The 13,335-nt window shown below is 36.3% G+C and overlaps 2 protein-coding genes across 4 annotated transcripts in view; both read left to right on the top strand.

Moving 5' to 3' along the window:
• Positions 1 to 10,648, top strand: part of acox1 (acyl-CoA oxidase 1, palmitoyl) — a 29,901-nt gene extending 19,253 nt beyond the window's left edge. For both annotated transcript variants that reach the window (XM_016245758.1, XM_016245759.1), the window contains exons 6-14: positions 1,173 to 1,288; positions 1,922 to 2,091; positions 2,221 to 2,383; positions 2,533 to 2,723; positions 4,011 to 4,187; positions 4,335 to 4,440; positions 6,059 to 6,202; positions 9,187 to 9,393; positions 9,502 to 10,648. In XM_016245758.1, coding sequence (XP_016101244.1) covers positions 1,173 to 1,288; positions 1,922 to 2,091; positions 2,221 to 2,383; positions 2,533 to 2,723; positions 4,011 to 4,187; positions 4,335 to 4,440; positions 6,059 to 6,202; positions 9,187 to 9,393; positions 9,502 to 9,552 — 1,325 coding nt within the window. In that variant the 3' untranslated portion in view covers positions 9,553 to 10,648. The remainder of the gene's footprint in view (positions 1 to 1,172; positions 1,289 to 1,921; positions 2,092 to 2,220; positions 2,384 to 2,532; positions 2,724 to 4,010; positions 4,188 to 4,334; positions 4,441 to 6,058; positions 6,203 to 9,186; positions 9,394 to 9,501) is intronic.
• Positions 10,649 to 11,631: 983 nt separating this feature from the next.
• LOC107561336 (inactive rhomboid protein 2) overlaps positions 11,632 to 13,335 on the top strand; it is a 70,599-nt gene continuing 68,895 nt past the window's right edge. Inside the window, exons 1-2 of one of the 2 annotated variants that reach the window (XM_016245760.1) lie at positions 11,632 to 11,721; positions 11,812 to 11,980. The gene's annotated coding sequence lies outside the window, so the exon portion shown is untranslated. Of the gene's footprint in view, positions 11,981 to 13,335 lie in introns of both variants that reach the window. The other variant, XM_016245761.1, reaches the window with a different exon arrangement.

Here is a 13,335-nt window from a genome sequence, read left to right on the forward strand (position 1 = left end):
AATTAAATCAGCATCTTCAAAAAGCTGGTCAGCAGAAGGAAGCATGAAGTGCTCCAAAATTTCTTGGTAAACGGGTGCAGTGACGTTGGTTTTCAAAAAACACAATGAACCAACACAAGCAGATGACATTGCACCCCAAATCATCACAGACTGTGGAAACTTAACACTGGACTTCAAGCAACTTGGGCTATGAGCTTCTCCACCCTTCCTCCAGACTCTAGGACCTTGGTTTCCAAATGAAATACATAACTTGCTCTCATCTGAAAAGAGGACTTTGGACCACTGGGTAACAGTCCAGTTCTTCTTCTCCTTAGCCCAGGTAAGACGCCTCTGACGTTGTCTGTGGTTCAGGAGTGGCTTAACAAGAGGAATACGACAACTGTAGCCTAATTCCTTGACACGTCTGTGTGTGGTGGCTCTTGATGCCTTGACCCCAGCCTCAGTCCAAAACTGAGAGACCATTTTGAAGACTCAGGAAACCTTTGCAGGTGTTTTGAGTTGATTAGCTGATTGGCATGTCACCATATTCTAATTTGTTGAGATAGTGAATTGGTGGGTTTTTGTTAAATATGAGCCAAAATCATCACAATTAAAAGAACCAAAGACTTAAACTACTTCAGTCTGTGAGCATTGAATTTATTTAATTCACAATTTGAGTTGAATTACTGAAATAAATGAACTTTTCCACGACATTCTAATTTATTGAGATGCACCTGTACATGGTGATTTGTTGGATTTGCAAGAGGAAGAGGTGGTGGTGAAAGGCGCTAATTTCACAAAAAAAAAAATCCTCTAAGGACTTATCACTCCACTAAATGTTCTAAACTTGGTGAACTGGAAAGAACACACCCTTAGCTTTTTCTAGTCAAATATCTATATATAAACATGAGAGTACCGCATGGCAAACAGTAATTGACCGTCTAAAACAGTATAAACCGCCAAAAGAACTTTTGAAAATAACTTTTACTTTTATTATTATTCAAGTCTTATTGCCTTGACAATGTTTATACAATGTAAACTGAATTTTTGTTTTCAATTTGACAGCTCTACATTTAGACGATTAGATGTTTCATCATTTGTTTAGTAATCTGATTTGTTTGTTGTATGTATGTGTACAGAATGTAGTTCTCAATATTTAAGCCTCCGTTTTCAGATCTGTTGTGTTTGAACAGGTGTAGTGGTCGGTGATATTGGCCCCAAATTTGGTTTTGATGAGGTGGATAATGGCTACTTGAAACTAGAAAATGTCAGGATTCCACGTGAGAATATGCTGATGAAGTACGCCAAGGTGAGCAGATCCTGCCCACATTGAAAGACAAAAAAAGTTTACAATAATTTATGTTTGTGCTTGTGTTTAGAGTTTATTAACAAACTCGAGGAAGATTTCTAAATAATTATAAATAGTTTTCAATTATGTTTGCTCATTTGTATTTGCTACTACAGTTAGGTTTTTTTAATGAAGCCTTATAATTATCATATTGTTTGATTTTTATTTATTTATTTATTTTTAAGAATGTGCTGTTGAACTGTTTTGTATTGTTTGTAATGTACAGTTGAAATGGTGGCAGATGAGTTTTCCCTTCACAGGAATTAATCAATCTTTCTAACCTAAACTATATTAACTGGGTTCCAAAAAACAAGAGACAACATCTAATTTAAACCTGGAAATAAACTGAATTTTAGCAAGAACATGTTGTGACATAAAAAATAAATAACAAGATTTTTATAAAGATTTTACATCATTTCTATTAAATCTATTAAATGCAAATTTGTGATATTATTCATGCTAAATTGTCTTTTTTCACTGGAATAGTCACAAATCATGCTGACATAAGATGGGTCAGCGCTCCGTGTACATGGTGTTTATGCCAGCTCAAGTGCATTCTGTCAGTAAAGCTTTGTGGTGTATGTGCTTGTGTAGGTTGAGCCGGATGGTACGTATGTGAAGCCTCCTAGTGATAAGCTCACATATGGCACCATGGTGTTTATTCGCTCCATGATAGTGGGGGAGTCCGCACGAGCTCTCTCCAAGTCCTGTACTATCGCCATTCGTTATAGTGCAGTCCGACACCAGTCTGAACTACGCCCAGGGTGGGTCTCCGTCTCTCTCTCACAAACACATCCACATACAATGTTGGGTTTTTCTTTGAAACTTTTGCTCATATATATTTGTGTGTGTGTATTTTAGGTAATTTAAATAACTTTTATTTTTTATTTTAGGGAACCAGAGCCACAGATCCTAGACTATCAGGCTCAGCAGTATAAACTCTTCCCTCTGGTGGCCACTGCCTATGCCTTCCACTTTGTGGGGCAATACATGAGTAAAACATACCATCGCATCTCAGGAGACATTAATCAGGGTGACTTCAGTGAGCTGCCAGAGGTATGCAGAAATATGTTCTTAAAAAATAATATTTTATACAAGTTCATGAGTTTTATGTGCTTGCATATGCTTTGTAGCTCAATGTCATTGTCTTGATTTATTGATTTATCTAGATTTTTTTGTATTTGTCCTCTCTATTCTTCCTGTAGCTGCATGCTCTATCTGCAGGTCTGAAAGCTTTTACCACCTGGGTGGCAAATGCAGGAATTGAGGTTTGTCGCATGTCATGTGGTGGTCATGGTTATTCCCGCTGCAGCAGTTTACCTGACATCTATGTCACCTTTACACCGACCTGCACTTATGAGGGAGAGAATACGGTTATGATGCTGCAGACAGCTAGGTAAAAAAAAAAACACCTGTTTACCTGAACTGTTTCAGACATCAGTACTATTTGGATGGAATTCATTTTCAAAATTGTGACTTCATGCAGTGATTTGGGGTTTCAAAATTAAAATTAATGTTTGAAGCTGGCATGGCATTTAGAAACAAACAGACATGATTGGCAACTCTGTATTTTTTACTAAGGTTGGAGTGTCTGTTGTGTGGATGTTATTGTATATAACATCAAAATAAATGAGAAGTGTTAGTTAGTTAAATAAGGAAGACGAGGTAATTTTCTCTGTCATTTCTGAGGTTTTAGGAGAAAAACATTGATGTGTTTGATTTGGATGGGATTAAAATCACATTGTATTTCTGCAAGACGCAAACATACCTAACCACCTTAAGGAAAACTAGTTCCATCTGAATAGATGTTATGTTTAAGATGTATAGCCCTATTCAAAAGGTAAATATTTCTTAAGGGGATATGGTGTGATTTTGGATAAAATTATTTGCTGTTTTTAGACACACGTTAGGGTTCCGGGGTAGTTTGATAAATTTACTCCAGGGTAGTCTGGCCTGGCCCGTATTTTTGCGTTTTGAGTGTAACAGAGGCTTGTATTAAAGATTGTACGTGACTGAATAGTCTAGACTCTAGAGAGAGGGCTGGCTGATATATATTAAAATACAAAATGATACAGACAGGCAGAAAAACGGACATAAATTGAGTAACAAGGGTTGATCTAACCCCAGAACCCTAACATGCACAGCTTCTAAATAATTAGTGACTGGGAGAATAAGAGAAAGGAAAATAAAACTCTGTAAATTGCCAAAATAGGACATTATAATTGCATCAACAGAAGTGTCAATCAAAGATTTTTTTTTCTTTTATTCATCCAACAACATAACTCCTTAGTTCTCAGTGAATTGCACTACTGGTCAAAAGTTCTAGAATGCCTTTTTTTTTTTAAGTTTCCAAATTAAGCAGTTTTCATTTTCTTTTCCAAGTTCAGTAAATAAGCCAAAAAGGGTACCTAAAATGTAAGCCGTAAACTGCCACAGGTTAAAGAAACAAGGTTACCAAAAAACGTTTTTTAGGAAACAAGTAATTTATTAATAACTTATAAAACGTTTGACCAGTAGAGCAATTACCATCTGAATTTTTCCAAATAAATCCATTGTTTTAACATGCAAATTTTTTTTTACAGACATTAAGAAATAATTGCCTCACTAGGGTTTAAAAAGGTATATCTCAATGAACTGATTGATTTGTGCTACTTTTATTACCTAACGTTTTCTGTTGATTTAGGTATTTGGTGAAGAGCTACAAACAAGCACGGGCAGGTCAGCAGTTGACTGGCATTGTTTCTTACCTGAACGAACCTCAGAGCAGGATACAGCCCCATTCTGTGTCCTCTCGGCCCACTGTCGTCAATATTAATGACCTGGCCAGCCTTGTGGAGGCATACAAATTCAGAGCTGCGAAGTAAGTTGGAACCAGAAATTTTTTTTTTTTTTTTTTTTTTTTTTTGGTCAACATAGTTTGGAAAATTTATAACGTTAAAACCTTGAGCTCACATAGCACATCAAATGTTTGCAGAGACTTGAGAATGTTTTTGAAAAATGCTCACAGGTTAGTTGAAATGGCAGCTAAGAACCTGCAGGCGGAGCTACAGCACAGCAAGAGCAATGAGGATGCCTGGAACAACAATTCCATTGATCTAGTCCGAGCATCTGATGTGAGGCTTCTTAAAATTAACCTATAACGCTTATACAGGGGTGTCCAATCCTGGTCCTGGAGGGCCACTGTCCTGAAGAGTTTAGCTCCAATCCCAATTAAACACAACTAAACTAAGATAATCAGGGTTTTCAGGACATGAGTTGCGTCCAAAAACTTAGGCAGCTGACTTGTTGCCTACCTGCCCTATCGGGCTGCACAGGCAGCGTTCAAGTTTGCGGGTACCTCCAGAAACTGATTTCGGAGAGACTTCTGAGGCAGCATAACGGTCTGATGATTTATAACAAAATAGAAAAAAGCATTGGTGATAACTAAGCGAATGTTTAATTACTACAATAGTAATTTCTCACTAGAAATTAAATCGGAAGTTGAAAAGGCTGTTTAAAATCATATATTTACACAAACAGACCACCCTCAACTTTCAGACACCATTTTTTAGTTCAACTGTCACAAGATTGGACATCCCTGTGTTTTATGCAATTTATTATTATTATTTTTTTAAACTGTAACTGTTAATCAGAGCCCCGTTCAGACTGTCACTCAAAATCAGATTTTTGTTCATAGTGGAATCCGATCATATTTAGGAATATTTGGGGAATTTTATCTTCTTTTTTTTTTAACAAATGTTTACAAATTGTATTTCTGGAAATCCATGTCAGTCTGACCACTCTGATTGGATTTTTGGCTATGCACTTTCTCAAGCCACGTAAAATGTAAACCTGTCAGGTAGTGTTTGTAGAAAACCTACTGAATGTCTTTATATAAACAAGTTTGTGTTGTTGTGAAGTGCGAGTCGAGTGGAAAATGACAATAGACTGCTGGTCTACACACCTCTTTGAGTTTTGAAACCGGCAGAGACGGCAACAGGGAATAAAGCTGCAAACTCCTGCTTCCTACATTTCTGCTGACACATAAGACATAATAATCCAGTGCAACAGCAACATGTTGTCATGTTGTTAGACAAAAGGTCGTCCCAAATCATGTCCTTATGCACTATTCTATGACGTTTTGTAGTATAAATAGTAGTGTAATGTTCAGAGTAGTGTTTTCACGCTGAAAATTCCAAAAAGAAAAAGTCACTTTAAATACCCAGATGATGCACTTTAATAACTGAAAAAAACAAAAAGTGTGGAATGTTGGTCACAGCTTTAATAACGTTCCGAAGGGGGAGGGGCTATCATACTCCGATTATGAATGACAAAATACATAGTGCATAAGTACATAGTGTATAAGTGCATAGTGTATAGTGCGTCATTTGGGATGCAGCTAAAATCTTGCAAACCCCTTGCTGTTGTTGTTTTTTGGCATAGGCATACCAACACAACATTGTTGCTATTGAAACCAATGCAATATTCCATAAAACGAAAGCACGCCATGGGACACATTAATCGGATCTGAACAGTTACGATATACAGTGCGGACAGTCAGTCATTTAGATCAGATTTCAATCGGATACAAATAATCGGATTTGGGCCGACAGTGTAAACATAGCTTAATTGTTTCAATATACAAAACCTATTAAATCATTCCATTTCTGATGATTTGTACAGATTCAGCAGTGCAGAAATTGTTTTGGAGATCTGTTTTGACTAATATTCCTCTTTATTGTCCCTCTACAGGCCCATTGTCATTATGTGGTGGTGAAGCTGTTTGCTGCTAAACTGAGTGAGATTGGGGATACGGCTGTCCACTCTGTGCTCAGCACTTTGGCTCTGCTTTATGCCCTTCATGGAGTCGCACTGAGCTCTGGAGACTTTTTACAGGTTATACTATACAGTGTAAAATACATTTAGTTTTTAAAATTTGCCCAACCCACTGTGGTGGAGCCAGGATATTTTCAGATGGTTGGCCAGGCAGGCGCCAGCAACTAGTTTGGGGTGGCACAGAAATCATTATTTTAACATAAGTACTGGACTGTTTTAGTGCCTACAACACAACTGAATACAATTTATTTATTTATTTATTTTACTTAAATAGGGCCTGAGCACCGGTGGTGCGAGGACCCTCTTGGAATTGCTCCGTTTATTCTAATTGAGATAGTGGTGGATTAGATAATGCAATACTGAATGAAGTTGACAATTTTTGCATTATTCCTCACCTCCAGGCTTATTTAAGAGAAAGTTCACCCAAAAATGAAAATTAACCCGTAATTTACTTACCCTCAAGCCATCCTAGGTGTATATGACTTTCTTCTTTCAGACGAATACAATCAGAGCTATAAGCTTTATAATGGCAGTGAATAGTGGTCAAGATTTTGAAGCTAAATAAAATGCATCCATCCATCATACAGATAAAAAAAAAGACAAATTTTTGCCTTATATTGTGATCTCACATTGCAGTATATAATAGGCCAAACATTTGAGAGACATGTTCTTAAATGTGACACATTTATAACAAATACATACTAGCATGCAAAGTTTTGATGCTACTTTAATCGCCACTGTCTCGTATATCTACTGTTCGATTGTTTACTATTCATCTGCTGTAGCTCTTTCAGCACCTGTACCTCTGACTTGTGCCTGGCACTGAGGCGAAGTTGGAGAGTGCACGTGAAAAGTCTCTCTTTTGTTGTGGTCGTGAAGAGATGGTTTTATTTGTAAATAAACACAATTCTTGTTAAGTAAAAAACCATTGCCATTGTGAGCCACCCCTTATCTCCGCCCCTACCAATCCATGCAATTAATAAACCAGTATCTGTAAGATTGCGGAGTTAATTTAAAGACGAAGTATGCAGTTTCTGCATTAGTAATGTCACTTACCAGAATTATGAAAATAAAGCATATTTTCAAATGTCTTTTGAAAAAGACCATTACTCTCATCATACCCTTGCTATTATTCTTATCCTTAAAATATCTTACTATTTTATCTGGGGCTTAAAGAGATTCAAGAGCTAACATGAGGCAAAAAACTTGAAGTTTCTTCTGATACGTAAGCTAAACTCAAGTTTAATGTCTTGATTTAAACCCAAACATTCCATCAAAATCTTTCTAAATTTTGAAAAAAAAAAAAAAAAATCATTTGTTATAAAAATGATTTTGTCTAAACATAAATCTAAGTGAAAAACTTGTGAATGGTACATGAGTCATTGAATAATCCTCTGCAGCCATCTAGTGGCTGTAGTTTAAATTTCATGTTATTTTAATTTTAAAAGTATTTGTTTTCCAGTAGATGACAGCAATTTCCACTAACAAAAGCACACTTTTCATGTTATCACCATGAATGAAACTGAGAAATGTAGATATTCTCTAAAGTAAATTTCACATAAAATGTGGTCATTGGTCTTTCCCAAAAAGACTCATGGCTGTATTAGTTCAAAAGGGTGCTTCTACTAAATACTGAGGAAAGGGTCTGAATACTTAGGACCATGTGATATTTCAGTTTTTCTTTTTTAATAAATCTGCAAAAATGTCAACAATTCTGTGTTTTTCTGTCAATATGGGGTGCTGTGTGTACATTGAGGAAAAAAAATTAACTTAAATGATTTTAGCAAATGGCTGCAATATAACAAAGAGTGAAAAATTTAAGGGGGTCTGAATACTTTCCGTACCCACTGTATATATCACAATGATTACAAATTTAGGCAAATAAGTACAAAAATATAATAAATCCTCCAAAACTGCACAACTGTACTGTAAAAACATTAATAAAGTGAGTGATATTACGTTTATTTAAAAAAAAAAACATTAGATTACATTATACTACAAAATTGCATTTTACTGTCTGGTTATATTAGCTAGTAGTACAGAAAAAGGCTTGCACACATCTGTAGCGGATTCTAAATTTCTTTTCCCATGTAACATGTCATCCGTGGTCCCACACTGACACTCTTTGACCATGGTCAGAAGAATACAGCTGTCAGTACTAATATGGTTGCTTTTGCACACATGTCCGTTATGTACAGGAGTGACAACTGCACTTTATAACTCACACCCATACATTTTCAGAATGCAAAACTGTATTTTCAGTGAAGCCCTGCTTTGTGAACAAAACCATATTGGACCACTAGTTTTCTGTCACTTATACAGAGAGATGTGCACTGCACATACGCAAATTGCAGGTATTCATGGTTTCGTAAACTTACAGAGACGCAGATAATGATCTGTGTCATTTGAAGTTTTAGATCCAGTCGCTGTCCTCCATTGCTGCTCCCGTCAATTTTGTAGTCTGCACGGGACTCAAATGCTCCACTCTTTACTGAGGTATAAAAGCATGACGGTGGTTCATTAAAATGTGACTGATGAAATCACACTTCAATTAAGATTTGTTGTCAAATGTGGTAAGATTTTGCAGTTTTGTACGTCATCATCTATCGATATTTTTACAGGTGTTAGTCACAAATAGAATAGGCTTGATTTCAGTTCAATTTATGTTGTAAAATGTCAGCATGACTAGGGCAGTTACAATTAACTTTTGAGAGTGTGCATGTTTGCATGATGACTCGATTGCTGTATGCACTCTCTGACTCCTGCCACTCAGTACAAACTTTAGACACATTTTATCAAAATTGTGATATCTAGTCTGTATCTGCTATGACTTTGAGCAGTTTACTGTATATGCAAGCGTACTCCTGAAAGTTGACAAAAAATTCATTTGAGGCAGATAAACCCATGTGCAGTCTTTCTGTTCTGGTAAAATGGACAAAAAAGTTTGACTCTGAGACATATATTTTTCAAGATAAACAGACTTCAAATTTAGCATATGTGTTCTAGGAACAGCTGTTCCTGATCATTTTTTTTTTCTTTGTCAGGCTGGTCTGCTAACTGTTCCTCAGCTGGCTCAGATCTCACAGAGGCTGAAGGGTCTTCTCTCAGAGCTAAGGCCCAATGCAGTGGCTCTGGTTGATGCCTTTGACTACCGTGATGAGATGCTTAACTCTACTCTGGGGAGATATGATGGCAATGTCTATGAGCACATGTTTGAGTGGGCCAAGAGGTCACCTCTGAACCATACTGAGGTGTGTATTCAATGCATTTGATGTGTGTATTGTATTCATTTATGGTGATGCATGTTAAATAATTTCAGAGGAACCTTTCAGTCACTCATTCATTCATTTATTTTTAAGGTGCACGAGTCCCACCACAAGTACCTAAAGCCACTACGGTCCAAACTGTAAGAAGTGCCTTTATGGGAGAAAGGGAAGAATCTGTCCAAGAAAACTTAATACCTATAGCTCTCCTCTCCACCACCATCACTGGGTTTTCTAATCATCTACTGTAGAAAAGGAATTTGTCAGTGAAGAGATTATATTTAATTTTTAATGGATATGATTCTATGCCTACTTCTAATTATTTGAAGCAGTAAGTCATGATTGCTTTTTCTGTGCACTGAATGATAATTTCAAGTTAAACCACTTAAATTGCTTTTTGTAATTGTATAGATTCCTGGTAGTTTGTAATATTTGCTTACTTGGTTTTTCTTAGAGGATGTAATGTTACAATAAACATGCCCATGATGCTTCAGATTCAAATAGCTGAAATTATGAGACCATATTTGGATATATTTCCAATTCTCTGAGTCACAAACTTAAAATGAAATACTGAAAGTGAATATTGCAGTATGCCTACTCTGAATAACGTTTGAGTTTGAAATGATTATTTACTGAATAATTAATCATTTCAGACATCTTCATTCAGAAATCATCAATCTTGCTTTTTTTTGTAGCGACAATCAAAATCAATGTACGGTATACAATTAATTACACTATTTACATAGTGATATACTGATTTGTGTCCTGATAATTTTTTTTCCACGTTGTTATTTCAACTCTTCTGCTATCCATTAAAGGAATAAATTAACATTTACGGTACTGTTTATATAGCTGATCTGTTTATGAATGTTGGTTTTGCCATTTGGATTTGTAATTACAATTCAAAGATATAATTGTGTTGTAAGATGACATTTTCACCTCTTTTTAAAAAAAAAAATCACTCAGAAGGCTCCCTTGTAGCAGTCTTATTAAATTATAATCACCACTGTAACAAGTGAAAGAAATAGAAGAAATAAAGAAGAAACTTTCCTCAACGATTATTTTAAAGATGTAACATTAATGCCACAACATTGGTGCTTGACTTGAAATGTTAGCCTATTTGCCAGAAGAATGTGGTTTAATCTTGCAAATTCATAACGTTTGTGATTTAGTGAATGAAACCTTGTCTATGAACCCACAGGAAAATGACATAAATCTTGGCTGTGTCAACTTGTATTAAGACGAAGATGTTTTTTTTCTTTGGTGAACACTTTAAGGGGTTGTCTGAGAACAATAAGACCATTTTGGGTTTATTTAAAGTGAATTCACTGCTATCCAGTGACATGCTGTAGCCTCTTGAAACTAGTGAATTTAGCATTTAGAAATGTAGGATCTGTTGAGAACTCAGAATATAAGCAGTAGAGGTTGGACCTGACTGAAACTGGAGATGGATATGAATTCAGCGAAGAACACCAATTTGATTTAAACTAGTTTAAAGCCAATAAAACAACACTGACAAACAGGAGAATCACTGAGTGCAATGAGACAGTCAGAAAGCTTTTCAATCTACAAATCGCCATTATTTACCATGGATTTACTGTAGTAACACTAACTGCACCATGGTATTGTGGCAAAAATGTGGGATATTCCTTGAATTTTCTTATATTATTAATGTAGACATGTATTAAAGGAGTACTGGAATATAATTACAGTATTTTTTATGATTAAGCTATAACTTGTATTTGGCTACTGTTTTAAATAAAATTCCTTTGAACATAAATTTACATCTGCATCCTAACTCAGTCTACTGTCAAATGTGTATTTCTAAGAGACAAAAAAAAGTAATATTATAAATATGGCAGCCTACAGTGCAAACTTTGCTGCAGATACGCGTCAAAGTCAGGCAATACAAACCTCATTAGAACATGCAGAAACTAAGGAAAAATTACTGGGAAAGTGTAAAGATTTTAAAAATGTGAAGTGTTTGTCATGTTCTGACCATAAAGAGCAGTTTAAAACCACAGCTAACGGTCTGATTTGTACAACTTTAACTTAGTTGCAAAAATCTGCCTTTAAACTTAGAAATAATGATAATTTGCCGTGATAATGATCGATATCGACTGATATGAAACATTTTATCGTGTTAATTTTTTGGCCATACCTTAAAGCAAATAAGTTATAGAAGTGTGTGCGCTGGGCTGTGATCCAGTGACTGTAGAATGAATGGGGAACTCACCCAGTTTCCAACTCGACGTCATGTAGGAAGCGCAGCAGGAAGGGAGGAGAAATGAGCCCGGGCTTCCTAGTATCACTAACGTTAGTTCTCTTTCGTAAACACAACGTAAGCATACTAGCAACTTACTACACGTAACATTACAATTAAATCATTAAAATACTTTTTTACAGGGTTAAACATTTTTCAAGTTAGTCCTGAAAAATCCGGATTCTCCTGCTGAATGTGAATGAAAGAAAGGCGAAACGCGTGAAGTGCTGGAACACACGGCACAGAAGAGAAAGAGTCACTGTGTCTTGAGGTCGATGGAGCGCTTCTGGAGGACGTGCACTCATCTGTTAGGTAAGAAAATATTGGATCCTCCTAACTGTTGTGAATCAGACATTGTTTTGAATCAAAATCTATAGTGAAGATAATGCCCAGAGGGAATTAAACGGGTTCAGTCACTAACTACTGTTGCTATCTGATACTTTTTTGTCACGAGACGATATACCTTATAGGCTACATGTCTGTTTACAAAACCCCTCACGGCGCCTTGTAATTCGAGCGACGTTTTTCTTTTGTCTTTGTGAATTGCTTAATGTTGAGGAAGCGGTTATGAAATGGATTCAAAGCGGTTTCAGATAATGCAACGTGACAATAGAAGAGTCAGTTACTTATGCGTTGAAAGTAAACACAATGTAACTTACTTGAAAGGCCACACCGTGAACTAAGAAGTCAGTGGCAAAAATACAATAAAGATACAATAAAATATGTAATTTCCTGTGACCAAGTGTTGTGTATTAAAGCCTTAAAGCACTAAATAACACCTTAACGCTATAGTTGTGATACTATTTTAAAACACATTTCTTGTGTTTTAAAATATTACTCTCACATTTTAAAACTTTATTTCCAAGTCTGGAAATTCTGTTGGACCACAAACATCTGCTGAAGAGAGAAGTAGGAACTGCATAACTAGATGTTTATAGATGAAACCACCTGGACCCAAACTCAAAATCAGTGGCGGGTGTGCATTTTACACCTAGGCCTTCAGTGGCGTCCTGCATGAATTAATCCATCTCTTCATACCATCATAATGATGCCATGGCTATAGAAATAATAAATATTACACAGTAATGCAGTATAACAGGGCACTACATAACAGACAGGTATCTTATGTAGCGAGAATGAATGCCATTACTAAAGAAAGAAACCCAATTAACAATTGCGCAACACATCATCTGTAGCTGAAGCATTAACCTAACAAAATGACACAAATACAGTCCATCCGATGTTCTTACAGACATGTATTCACCCAAACACATTTATACCTTACAGATAGCATTGGTATAAAACAAATAAGGTGATTACATGTGTTTTAAAGTTGACCTAACAATTGAATGTTCTCTTACTGCTTTATTTCGTCTTCACGAGTCTCCCCGCCGGTCTGCCAGCGCACTGCGGGAGGAAAATACTGGTTAGCACAGCTTTACTTGAAAAGTGAGCAAGTAACATTAAAATAATTCATACAAGACGACGAAGAAAAGTGTATACATGTGTTTTAACGTACCTCTGTGCCTCTCATCTCCCCGCTGTTCTGCCTCTGCCAGCGGCGCTGCGGCCGGAGGAAAAGAGCGGTTCATACAGCTCCACTCGGGAAACTGAGATATTCTTACGGAAACTTAAACCTGGCTTTATATCGCACAAATATCATCAGC

The sequence above is a fragment of the Sinocyclocheilus grahami genome, unplaced genomic scaffold (assembly GCF_001515645.1).
Source record: "Sinocyclocheilus grahami isolate Dianchi unplaced genomic scaffold, SAMN03320097.WGS_v1.1 scaffold767.1, whole genome shotgun sequence".
NCBI classification, from domain to species: Eukaryota; Metazoa; Chordata; class Actinopteri; order Cypriniformes; family Cyprinidae; genus Sinocyclocheilus; species Sinocyclocheilus grahami.